The sequence below is a fragment of the Oryzias latipes genome, chromosome 20 (assembly GCF_002234675.1).
Source record: "Oryzias latipes chromosome 20, ASM223467v1".
In the NCBI taxonomy this organism is placed as follows: domain Eukaryota; kingdom Metazoa; phylum Chordata; class Actinopteri; order Beloniformes; family Adrianichthyidae; genus Oryzias; species Oryzias latipes.
This window is the reverse complement of record NC_019878.2, coordinates 4,923,400-4,936,564: the sequence shown is the minus strand read 5'-3', so window position 1 is coordinate 4,936,564 and position 13,165 is coordinate 4,923,400. Positions and strand designations below refer to the sequence as shown.

The 13,165-nt window shown below is 42.4% G+C and overlaps 1 protein-coding gene across 3 annotated transcripts; it reads left to right on the top strand.

Moving 5' to 3' along the window:
- The first annotated feature begins 1,776 nt into the window (after positions 1 to 1,776).
- Positions 1,777 to 13,002, top strand: xrcc2 (X-ray repair cross complementing 2). Of its 3 annotated transcripts, none has more exons than XM_023950348.1 (6): positions 1,811 to 2,056; positions 3,086 to 3,167; positions 3,240 to 3,275; positions 5,470 to 5,619; positions 5,698 to 6,009; positions 12,554 to 12,664. In XM_023950348.1, exons 1-5 carry the CDS (start codon positions 2,036 to 2,038, stop codon positions 5,997 to 5,999), a joined length of 591 nt encoding a protein of 196 aa, XP_023806116.1. In that variant the 5' UTR covers positions 1,811 to 2,035; the 3' UTR covers positions 6,000 to 6,009; positions 12,554 to 12,664. The 3 variants fall into 3 exon arrangements, with proteins under 3 accessions (XP_023806117.1, XP_023806116.1, XP_023806115.1); XM_023950347.1 differs by having other exon boundaries at positions 1,821 to 2,056; positions 5,698 to 5,950; positions 12,554 to 13,002; XM_023950349.1 differs by lacking the exon at positions 5,698 to 6,009 and having other exon boundaries at positions 1,777 to 2,056; positions 12,554 to 12,831.
- The last annotated feature ends 163 nt before the right edge of the window (positions 13,003 to 13,165 follow it).

The following is a 13,165-nucleotide window of genomic DNA, read 5'->3' as shown; positions in this document are numbered from 1 at the left end:
GTTGTAGCCACAGCTGCCCTGGGGCAGACTGACAGAGGCGTGGCTGCCAGTTCGCGCCTACGGCCCCTCTGACCATCACCGGGATCATTCATGCGCATTCACACACCAGTGGAGCCACACTGGAGGCAGGGAGGGTGAAGTGTCTTGCCCAAGGACACAACGACATTTTGGCTGGTGGGAGCGGGGATCGAGCCGCCAACCCTTCGATCATTGGACGACCCGCTCAACCACCTGAGCCACTGTCGCCCCATAAAATAAATTATGTTTTGCTTTTATAAACCTGTGGGAACACTGTTGTGTGACCAGTGACGTGCGGTGAGGTTAATGGCTGGTGAGGCACTGACGTCATCAGTCAGATTTACAAACATATGAACCATACTGAGTAACTTATTCACCATTTAATTGACAACAGTTAACGTGTTTTGTTTAAAATATCATTTCAACATGTTTTTTTTAATATACAAACTGCAGCATAGAAAAAAGCACAAACGTTATTATCATCTTAACTTTACTTGTAAATAAAGTCCATACGCCGCTCCTTCTGAAGAAAATGACTTGCCGCTTCCTATCACTTATGCTATTGTTTTTTAGCGTCATAATCTCAGGGCTCACCGGCGCCCCCTAACATGAGGCACGAGAATGTCTGGCCTCACCCAGCAGCTTTTTTGCCGGCGTTTAGCGCTCAGCACAAGAAACACGTCCCTCACATACAGTTATTTATAAAAACAAACACTGTACATCATATACATCTGCTAAATTATGTAAACTCAGCTCATATAGTACAAGTGATTGAACCGACATACAGAGAGACAGCAGTACCGTCTGACTGCATAGGTCTTGCGCAATCCAAGGTGAGGCTCAGCGGGCTGGTGCCTCATCGCACGTCACTTCTTAGTATCTGAACGGCAAATGCGGAAATTCAGCGATTTTGAAAAGAAAAAAATCACAAAAATGGTACATTTAAATGAAAAAAGACTGCAAAGCACAAATTACTGATTAAATATAATAACTGAATTTATTTTTTATTTTTTCTTCCCATTATGACAGGTGAGGCACAGCCTCACCTGCCTCTCCTGACTGCACGTCACTGTGTGTGACCCTTCTGTGACACTTTCTAGCTTAATTCTTGAATGTCGACTGTAAACAAAAATGAAACGTTGACAGTGAGGGCCAACACTTCCAGGACAAGTCAAAACTGGCATATTTTGTCAGTGTTATATTGAGCATTCCACCTGTCTAATATCCTAAGGGACTATGGCTGTTTTGGTTGTTCAATATCCAGAGGCACTACCAGACAAGACATGCTTATCACAACTAGGAGGGGACAGTTTGATAAAAAATTGATTGATAATAAGTATGTGAAAGTTTGCCATTGCAGTAAAATGTTCATTTGCATACAGTTAAAATAGCTCAAGGACAAATGGTTGACCCTCAAACATTTATCTTTGCAAAAAACCTGGAAACTCCTGTCTATCAGGAGAATACAGTCTATCTGACCCCATCGCCCCTTAGTTTTTCCCCTCTCATTTTCAGAGACAATGTGAGGTGTCCACATTTTTTGATTTACTTGTATCAGTCATGTTTGTACGGTATTATTTGTTTAACTGTTACCACCACGCCATTTTAATGAACGCCAGTCATAGACAGTCTATGACGACGCAAGCTCCTCTGGATAATTGTCTTCAGTTGCTTGCGACGCCATTTTTCATTTAGTACCACTTCTCAAATTACTGAAGTCAGTTTCTGATTCAAAGCACACGTTTTCTCTAAGATCCGACGAATCTGGGCTCTAAATCAAAGACTAACTTCAGCATCAAATTTACGCGGAAGTTGAGGTTACACTTTTTAAGAAAACGCCTACAGCTTTTTGACTGTTTTTGTTCTGCGTCTTTTTTGATTCGTTAAAACTCTTTGCGTTTCAGAATTAGTTAGGGAATTTTTATTTTATTTTACTAACTGCAAACGATCCCCGGAAGGCAGGGAAAACCGGAAGTGACTTTTAAACACGCCGGAGGACGATGAAGCTCGCGCGGGAATGAACGAGAGTGGCACCCAGGTGAGGTGAGCTTTACTGAAAAGACAGCCACCGTCTGCCGTTACTAGTTCTCAAATGTATCAAAAATGACCCGTTGTCCTATTAGCCGCTGCAGGGTCTTAGAAGTAAAGGTCTTCCGGGACCGAGTTTTAACCAAATGCTTTTATGATGGTCATCTGATCCGTTTGAACGTGATGTCGTAAAGAATATAAAGGGAAATTTTGTGATAAAAGAAAAAAACAATAGTTGTATACCGTACGTGCTAAAATATCGTAGGGCCGGGTTAATTCAATTTAATCTTCTTTTTTTACAAAGTGATCCCAGTCTTTTGTGCTTACGGGTGCGCTGCAAAAAAGATCCTCTTCAGCCTGATAGTCCCTCTGGTTTCTGTTCCTTAAAAAAAAGACAGTCAGTGATGTCAGGTGTTTTCTGACAGTCGGAGCTTTCATCTTCTTATTATGATGTGTGAGCTGCACCATTCACTCTACCTTCTGTTCTCATGGTAGTCTTCCTCACTGACCAAGAGGTGTGAGCATTAATGGATCCATTATAAAACAATGAAGATTCTCTGCTCACAATAATAAAAACATTTCCTTCAACTCACCTGATTTTTACTAAAATCCGTCGGATACGTTTTTAGAAACGTTTATCGGAAGACTTTGCTTTTTTTCATTTAAACTAGCAAAAGATAAAACGACACAAGCTCAATGCCTAGATTGTGTTGTTAAAGGACAGTCTGCACAGTTTAACGTTAAAATCAAAATTTGTGATCAGATATTAGATTGATTTCTAAGATCAGGTTAAATATTTTATGAGATTATTCACCAGCAATTTCATTGGCTGATTATAATTCTTTACATAAATCCTCATGTTAATTTTTTTTAAATGAAAGAGTAAAACCGATACTAAACACATAATGGTTTTCACATGAATGACATGAACGCAGGTGAAACGTGCAGATCCTGCAGACTCAGGTGGGAGGAGTCACGTGTAAGCGATTATGGAGTATCACATGGAGCATGTCGAGTTGACGTGTTTGCGTTTCTGCAGCTGCTTGCCCGTCTGGAGGCTCGCCGATGCCTGAAGGACATTGAACCTCGCCTGTTTGCCGAGGATGAGGGACCACGCCACGGTGAGTGTCTACTTTCTCTCAGCTCCTATTGACTTGATGGTAGCGGCTCATGTTTGCGTTTGACTCTGGCAGGTGAGGTGGTGGAGTTGTGCGGCGCTGAGGGCACAGGTGAGTTCAGTTGCAGATTGCAGTTTACAAAAGCACATCTAGTTCATGTGCTTTGAGACCAGCTGTGTTTTTCCATTTACTCCTTACAAAACATTCACATGAGTTTGTTTGATGTCTAGAACCTGTTCCTCCTGGAAAAACCCGTGTTTCATGATTTTTACTAATAATGTTCCTGACACACGATGAGAAGGAGTCACGTCACAGCTAAACATCCTGTGGTTGTGGTGGTATCAGCATGACATTTTGGGCCATTTAGTTCTTTTTTAAAGTGATTTTAACTATATTGAATAATGAGTTCCTTGAAGTAGCACAAAAGGTTGAGTCCATAGAAATGTAAACACTGGATAGGTTTTGTGTTATATCGTCCATTGGATGGTGCACAACAACAAAAACTGAAGTTGGATTGGCGCGTTGACTAAAGTTTTTTTGAAACTTCTGAAACTGACAAGAAAAAAAAAGTTTAAAGCTCTTGCACTGTAAAAATAGGCCTCTTAGAAATAAGTCAAATATTATTGTCCTATTGACAGAGTTTCTTTGAATAATCAATAACTCTAAAGTGTCCCTTGGTGTGCATGTGTGGGTCAAGGTTATTATAGTTAACGAAAACGAATGAAAAAACTAAAACTAGAACTGTAAAAACATTTTCGTTAACTGAAATAAAATAAAAACGAGAGTTTTAAAAAAAACGAAAACTAACTAAAACTGTTTGTTGTGTGTATAAAACGAACTGAAACTAACTAATATTAACCCCAAAAAATCCTTCGTTTTCGTCTTTGTTAATAAATAAGTCTTTTGGGTTGAAATAAAATCTATTTACTTCACGCTGCTAGTTTTACTGTGTATTTGACCCCTACGGCATCACGTTGTCTGTGACGTCACATGATGTCTGTCAGACACTGCCGGCTAGCGTGGTCATAGACATTTACATGAGCGTGATGGCTGCATTAAAAGTTGGGAGAAAGCGGGAGAGTCCTATTTGGGACTTTTTTGAATATAACAGCGTAGAAAACAAAAGTAAGTGCCTTGTAGTGGAAGCAGGAGACAAAATTTGTGGAACGCTCCTCAAAAGGGAAAAACCCTACGAATCTAAAAGTACATTTAAAAAGCACACACAAAAACACAAATCAACAGTACCTAGACAAGCTAGCCTGCCGCCCGCCCTCCCCCGAAAAAGAAGCGAGAGCAGGCAACGTAATGCTGTTATCGGCTGTTTTATTTTAATTTAAGGATGGTTGTCCTTGTGTCCTCTGAATAATAAGTGTTTCAAAATGTATCTTTGATTGAGTATTTATTATAAAATACTTATTCTGGTGATTTTGAATCAAGCACCTGACAAATATCCTAATTTACAAAAAAAAAAAAAGAAAAAACTAAAACTAACACTAAAACTAATAAAAACTAAATTAAAACGAAGCAATTTCAAAAAATAAAAACTAATAAAAACTAGTAAAGCTGCCTCTAAAAACTAATTAAAACTAAATATATTTAAAAATAAAAATTCAAGACGAAATAAAAACTAAAACTAATAAAAAATCCGAAACTATTATAACCTTGGTGTGGGTGAGTGTAGGAGTGATTGTGTGCCCTGCGACAGACTGGTGACCTGCAGGGTGGAACCCGCCTTCACCCAACAGCTGCCGAAATTAGCTCTGGCAACCCCGTGATCGTGTAAGGGATATAACTAGTTTAGAAAATGGATATATATATGAATACAAATAAATCTCTATCCCCGATACATTTTGGACTTTTTATTAAGGGAGCCAAACGGAAACTGCTCCGTTATGCCTCGAGCTTCCAATGTTCTTTCGAGGAACTGCAACATTTGGTACTTTCTGGTTTGCGTCATATTTAGAGATAAAGAAGGGAGCTTGGTCGAGCCTCATAAAAGTTGACATTTGTTTCCTCTAATGACAAAAACTTCTACTTCTGTTTAATGTGGAGTCAAATTTCTTAACATAACACAACAATGCCAATCATATTCACTGTCCCTACTTTGAGAAGTTGAGGCCTGTGTACTTGATTCAGAGCGACCACCAGTGTGTGACTGTGTGTGTGAATGTGTGTGTGACTGGGTGAATGGGTCTGTGACTGTAAAGCGCTTTGTCCTTGTAGGAAGAAAGGCGCTATATAAGTATACGCCATTTACCATTTACCAGTGTGGAACCGTGGCGTGACCTCTACCTGTGTGTCTCAGGGAAGACGGAGCTGCTGTACCACCTCCTGTGTCGCTGCGTGCTGCCAGAGGCTGCTGGCGGACTGGAGGTGGACGCCCTGTTTGTGGACACTGACTACAGCCTGGACATGTTACGACTGGTCAGCATTCTGGATAGCAGACTGAGCTCAGGTACCTGCATAGCAGCATTGGACCCATTTAATGAAGATCTGAGCCCTGAATCTGTGTTTGTCTACGGGTTATCTTCAGCCGGATTGGAGGAGGCAGCATTACGTTCCAGCCTTTCCCGTCTCCTTGTTGTTCACTGCTCCTCATCCTCCCAGCTCCTCCTCACCTTGCACTACCTAGAGACCACCTTGAATTCACGACCCAGCCTGGCTCTGCTTTTGATTGACAGCATTTCTGCCTTCTATTGGCTGGACCGCTGTGAGGGCGGAGCCAGCATCAGCAGACAGGAGGAGAAGCTCAGCAAGTGTGCAGAGCTACTGGGACGACTGCTCAGGTCTGTTATTATGACGGGTGTGGCTGTCCTTCTGAAGATGCCGCCTTGAGGCCTCACAGGTACTCCGGCTGTTCCATCATGCTCTCCACCTTGCTCTAGACGTGTGTCTCTAGTTGTGGAGACTACAGGCTGTGCAGGGGTGACCAGTCCCAGTCTTTTATGGAGGGTTCACATTTTCCTGCCGTATTCATTTTTGATGACCAGGGTTTAAACCAGGGGTGTCCAAACGAAGAGATGATGAGAGAGGGCCAACCATTCTTTGAACCATTATAATAACATTATATCCAAATGAAATATTTAAAAACAATTGTGTTGCAATGGGATACTTTTCATTTCTTCATATAAATGAAGAAATTAAAAGTATAAAAATATAATAAAGAAAAAGTCTGGGGAAAAAAGACTTTTTCAGTTTTTTTCCCCCCAAGTTTGGAGAAAAAAACGTTTGTCAGCATTAAAGTGTCTGTTCATGTGAAATGTTTCATATGATTCATTGTTAAATGCTCACTGTAAACTTCATATACACTGTTCTCAGAAAGGGCTTGGGGCGGTGAATAATTGATTTTGTGACAAGAGCCTGCAGGCTGATGGAAATGTTTACGTGGGCCTGCATTTCACCCGCAGGCTAGACTTTGGACATGCCTGGTTGAAGCATTTGAAAAAGACGGGTGGAGGTAGATGGAAAAGAAGCAGGACCCTGGCCCTTGAGGTCATACCCTAGTCTAGAGTTTAGAGTTCTGATGGTCCAGCAATCATATCAGAGTTTCTAGTTATGATCAAGGAGGTTCTGTTGTACCACTGTTCAAGTACTCTGGTTTATTTAGTATGGTCAGAGGGTCAAGAAGTGTTTATGGCTACTTTCACACTGCAGGCTGAAACGACCCAATTCCGATTTTTTTTTTGCCCCTATGCGACCTGTATCTGATCTTTTCATGACGGTCTGAATGACACAGATCCGGTCTTTTCAAATGCGACCCAGGCCACTTGGGTATGTGGTCCTGAATCCGATACGTATCCGATCTTTTCAAATGCGACCTCCGTCTGAACGGCCACAGGGCTCCAGACTGCGAGCAATTGGTCGCATTTTGCGACCAAAATTTGAGAGTGTGCGACTGAATTTTACATCCAGTCGCACATGTGCGACCAGTAAATTTGCCTCCCCCACCCTTCGTATTTTTTTATACATTAAACGTGGAAGGGGCACATCAATGATCAATGAGATGCGAGCGCACACGCACGCAGGCAGACACACACTCGCGCACATATTCATGAAACGCGAGCACGTACACTCACACGTGATGCCTGTGTGTGAGGCGGCCACTGCCTGTGAGAAGAATAGGGAAAGCCACTGTGAGTGGCTAAAATGCGTGGAGGGGGAGGGGCCTAGAGATAATCGAGTGCGCGTAAACATCTGTGGGAAGGAAACTGAGACAAATATCATCACAACCTGATATGTGCGTCTGAGGTATGAGCAAGCGAACTATTGATTCATTCTTCCGACCTGCGGCTAGTGTACCAGTGCCAGAGTCTACAGCAGGGGTCTCAAACTCGCGGCCCGCAGGCTATTTGCGGCCCCCAAGATGATATTTTGCGGTCCCTGCCTTAATATGAAGGTTTAATGTTACTGCAGCCCGCCAGTTTGTATGAATGACACTTTTTCATTGTCGTGCGCGGAGCTGACCACAGTGGGGTAAATGACTCTTGGGGGCGTGACAATGACAGGGTTTGAAAGCAAGAAACCTGACAGCCCCCTCCCCGGACCACATTAAGGAGTTCCTTACTTCCTTTAGAACGTATTTATTCGCTCGTAATTTTCTAAATACATGCAGTCCGTGCTGAACTCTTCTCTGGGCCGCACAGAACCGGAGGAAGGTTTAGGTTTTGGTTACAGTTACGGCGGCGCATCAAACGGTTATGCACGGCCGTTACGGCAGCACACCGCTCCCGCGGGAGTCGGGTCAGCTGAGGAGCATAAATGTCCCACACCTACATGCGTGACAGCTAACGGGGCTTGAACTTTAAACACGTGCGAGCAAAAACAACATTAGTTTTAGACTCACTGAAAATACGTGGGGAAAATGCAACGATAGACGTGTTTGAGATGAACCGGCGGCTCGCCTGGATCGTTGGGGACACCAGGCGGGGGGGCTGTGAGATGAAAGCGAATCTGCAGCAAGACTGAAGGAGGACAGGAAATTGGAGTTGTCCTTAACATTCAATTTAGTTTTAATATTCCTCTCCCCCTTAGTATGATATGTGTTATTATATATTTTATGATTATTTTAATGTTTTGTAATGTATGTAGCCTTTTTTAATGAATTGGTATTTTAAATTATTTTAATTAATCTCTCCACTACAAAAACCATCAGGACACATGTCCCATAATGCATTGTTTTGTAGTCTGTAGTTTCCAGCTGTGTCCGGGTACGTTTGCCCCTTGCTCCCACCCCTTTCTCGCGATATTTTTGTGATTATTGACAGGTGAAGTTGGAGCAAAAACAAAAATATATGTCACACACCTGGGGCCTGTTTCAGAAAGGAGGTTCAACCAACTCTGAGGTTGAACTTGAACTCTGAGTTGGTCAATCGGGAGATTAACAACTCTGAGTTTTCTGTTTCAGAGAAGCTGATCCGAGTTAGATCAATCAACTCTGAGTGGACTGATTCGGAGGTGAGCGTGCGCACCGCGTCTATAAGAAGCCATTATCAATGGAGCGCAGATATCACGAGTCACCATGGCAACCGTGAAAAAAAGAGGTCTGCGTATTTTTCGCCAGCTGAACTTGACGTGCTGCTGCAGAGTTACAGTGAATATGAGCACATATTCCGGAAGAAAAGCAACACCGCTGCATCTGCAAAACAGAGACAGTTAGTGTGGGAAAACATAGCTGCTCAAGTTAATGCGCAAGTTTGCATTTAAATCATTGTTATAAAACATTGGCTGTAATAACTTTTTAAATAGCGTAAGGAGTGAAATAAAAAATGGCGATGTTCAGGTGTACTTTTGAAGTGTTATTCCTGGTGTAAATGCATGAAATGCTGCATAGTGTACAGAACCAATCTGGGGGAAAATGCATTTAACGTCGGTAATGTTTAGAGGACTTTTTTGTTAACCTTCCCCTCTTGCAAACTTTGGTCAGTTTAATATTAATACATGAAATTGTGTTTTTAAAAGTGAACTTTTGTCTACTGTTGAACCTTTCGCTGCGCGAAGACTTCTCCTTTCTTTTCTCTCGTCTTTCCGACCGACCGTGGTCAGAAGCGCAGGGGAGATTTCCTTCAGGGCCGAAGGGAATTCTCCTTCGGGGTTCACTTCTCGTTGGAAACCCTCAACCTCCAGAGCGGATTAAGAATGACTCCAAAACAGTTATTCTGGGAATGACACCTTCTCTTTATTTAACTAAGTGCTCCGCTCCGTCCCCCCCCCCCCCCCCCATCTGCACCTGCACACGCCCCTCCCCTTCTCTCTCGTGGCTCGCACCCCGCTCAGCACACACACACTGCAACACTACCCTTGTATTGATCAAGTGGTATAGGTTTATATGGGATTAAGAAATTAAGCAGTACTAGCAAATTGTGTTTCCAGAAAGTAATTGTTACATTAATCTAATTCAATGTCCCTGGTTTCATTTTCATGTAGATGCAATCCTGCAGGAATTAAAAGAACATGGCAGCAGCTAAAAATGAAGTATAAAAACATAATTCAATCAGGTCAAATGTGAGCATGTCATGGATGTAGGCTTTGTTGACAATATTTGACATATGAAACATCTACATAGCAAGACCTAATGTTGTTTTCATTTTGTATATGTGATTGACTGCAACGAAAAACGGTAAAACTCAAACAAAAACGTATGAGGAAATGACAAAAAATCAAGTCTTCTCAAAATCCTCTCACGAGGTAAATATAATTCTCTATGAATTAATGCAGCCTCTTCGTCTATTGGGTCCTCCAAAAAAGGACAAGCCATTCTTGTCACTTAGACCGTCTCTGTGTGACGGAAATGTGGGGGATGAAGGTTAAAGCGAAAAATACCGCTTCGTCTTTAAAAAGGGGAGGAGACCGGCAGAAACTTTGAGTTTGGAGAATAAAACCTGCTCCCGACCAGGTTAGGTTCACAGCATAAGTAACCATGGATACTGACTCCGAGTAAAAGTTACCTCTCTTTCAGAAACGGGTTTGACTTACTCTGCTTTCTCTGGTTTAACAAACCTCCCATTCTGAAACGGAAAACCCAGGGTTTCCCTGATTTCAGGGTTAATGCACTCAGAGTTTACACTTAACCTCCTTTCTGAAACAGGCCCCTGGTGATCTGCTCAGCGTTGAGTTCACCTGGGTGATCTCAAACACGCTTATTGTGCATCTTGGCTGCACCTATTTGGTGTCACAAAGATAAATTTCCATCTGTTTTCTTTACTATTTGTACTGTTATGACAGTGATGGTGCTGTCAGTTTACCTGTTGTTGCATCTTCAAAAGGGCAGAATAAAATGTGACACTGAATTTGAAACAGCACATTGTTATTTCTGCATCTATTATTAAAGTATTTATTAGTAATACAGTGGAAATTAGTAGATTTGGTTAGCATGTTAATTTACAGTATGCGCCCCTAAATTTTCTGGTTGTGCCCCTAAAATTTTCAGTTAGGGGCCACAGTGCTCCTAGTGAAAAAAGTTAGTCTGGAGCCCTGGGCCAGGCCACATGAATCCGACCCGTACGTCATTGATACGCTACAAACTTCATAATTCTGCGTTGAATTAGGCGGGAACTAGAACATAAACAACAACCATGGCGGACGTTGCTGCTACGACCAGTCAGTGAAAGGGAAGCGAGGTCACCGATTTGATTAATATTTGGGGTGACAGCTCTTTTCAGGCCAAACTCAAGGGCTCTTATCGTATTGTAAACTACCTTATTGTAGTTTTAAAAAAATATTTCCAGCAAAATGGCCGAGCGTGGTGTTGAACCTTTCCTGCGATGACTTTTTTTTCCCCTTTGCGACCGTGGTCAGAAGCGCGGGGGACCGAAGGCGGATCCTCCTTCAGGGTTCACTTCCCCGTTGGGACTCTTAGATTCTCCAGAACGGGTTAATAAAGAATCAACAGCATTTATTCTGAGGGAAGCCTTCTTTTATTACCGTTCTCCTTCCTCCGTAACACACAAGATGAATGTGCACCCCCCCCCCCCCCCCCCCCCATTCTCTACCTAGCTGCACGCTCTTCTCCTCTCTCTTACACACACGCGCGCACGGCCGCAGCACATAAATATCTCCATTCCACAACAGTGGGTCCAGATGATCCTGGCTCCAATGCCTTCTTGAAATGAGAAGATTGTAATTGTGCTGGCTCCTTTGTGAAATTAAATGTATTAATACAAAAACAGCTCCGTTGTTGACAACACTGTTTTTGACATCCATGTTAACGTTAGCTACTTCCCCAAACAACGAGTGAAGTCGTTCACCGTTGGGTACTCTTCTGCGCATGCGGGTCACTTCTGGGTCATTTCACGGTCACACAGGAGATCACAAAAATTCGCATTTTAATTGGAAATGTGAACGGCCTTGCAAAAAAAATGAATTTTTTCAAAGAATCCGAATTGAGCATTAAGCCCTGCAGTGTGAACAGCCTATGTTGAGAGGTTCTCATAATCCTGAAGGATATTCCTTCATAGGGTTCAGTAGTTCCCAGTAGGGTCCACTGATCTGTAGTGGTGGTACTGGTTCACCTTTAACCTTTAACACCAGTCGCTGGTGAACTTAAAAAACACATGATCTTTGGCTTACCGTCCCTCTTGGACCACTACCATCATCAACGTGAATCAAGGTGGAGAAATGCGGCTTTTGATATCGGCTTGACACGTTACAAATGTAAAATAATGGTGCAAAGTCGCTTTTCTCTGCAACAGAATCAGCTGATTAAAGACCCATTATCTGTCACACACCTAGGTGTGTGAAATTTGTTCTCCGCATTTGACCCATTACCTGGGGGAGCGTTGAGCTGCAGACACAGCCACGCTCGGGAGCCATTTGGTGATTTACGTTGCTTGTGTCATCACGGATAAACGGTTGAAGAGGTCCGGTAGTCGAAAGTGCGTTAACACTGGAGCTAAAACTCCGCTTTAAAAGGGTTAAGAGGGGTCTATTATCTGCAAAACACGCAGACCCACTAGAGCAAAGCTGGCTTTTAAGAGTCATAAGATCCTCTAATTGCTGAATATATATATAATTTGATGTTTTTTTGTTTTTTACCAATGTTGGAATCAATGGAAACAACAGCAGACAGACCTTTTCCTTAGAAGACTATGTTTGGATGATTTGTCTCCATGCATTTTAGAACATTAAACATTCGTGTAGTCTCTGTGTTTTACGAGTGTTTGTACTTTTGGCTCCAGCTGTACTTTCAAATCATCCAGTGTTCAAACTGTCAGGTCGCATTTATTTATGACATTTATTTTTTAGGAACTAGGATTACAAGACGAAAAGTGAACTTTTCATGTGCACAATAATACGATACATAGTATGAACTGGCACCAGCTGTTTACACAGAAGTTTTTCTTGTACTCGGGGCGAAAGGCTTTTAACCTGCAGATTTTGTTTTTTCTCCTCAGGGATTACAAATTCACCATCTTTGCCACCTGCCATACCATTAGGAGGAGTTGTAGCGGACTGGCTGCGTCACGCTCTTCCACTTTAGAAGCTGACCGCCCGTATCTGTGTCGCCCCTGGCAACGCCTTGTTACACACAGAGTGCTGTGTTCTCGACAGGAAGCTGAAAACCACACAGCAGGAGGAAGCAGGGAGGAGAAAAGACAAGTGTTTCGTGTCCACTGCAGCTCCTCTTCCTCCAGGACAAAGGCTTCCAGGATCAGCTCCTTCTGTGTCACCGATGCTGGAGTCCAGTTTATCTGAAGTTATTTTTTTCTGAAGAAGTTCTAAATTTTTCTGTCGTTTCAATGAAAAACTTTCTAATAAAATCTGATATCCCTCTGTGAAGTGGATGTATTTGTTGTTTTCAATGTAAGTGGCAGTTCACAATAAACTTTCTCCCACAAAACAAGCAAATCTGTCTTCAGTTGTTTTACAAGTATATAAGCAGCACTCTTTAATAAAAAATGAATAAAAAAAGAATTGCACCACATACCCTGCACTGTAAAACAGTTCTGGTCTCTTGTGTTCATGCTGTGTAAAGGGTCAACCGTTCCACAGTCTGGGAGGTTAAA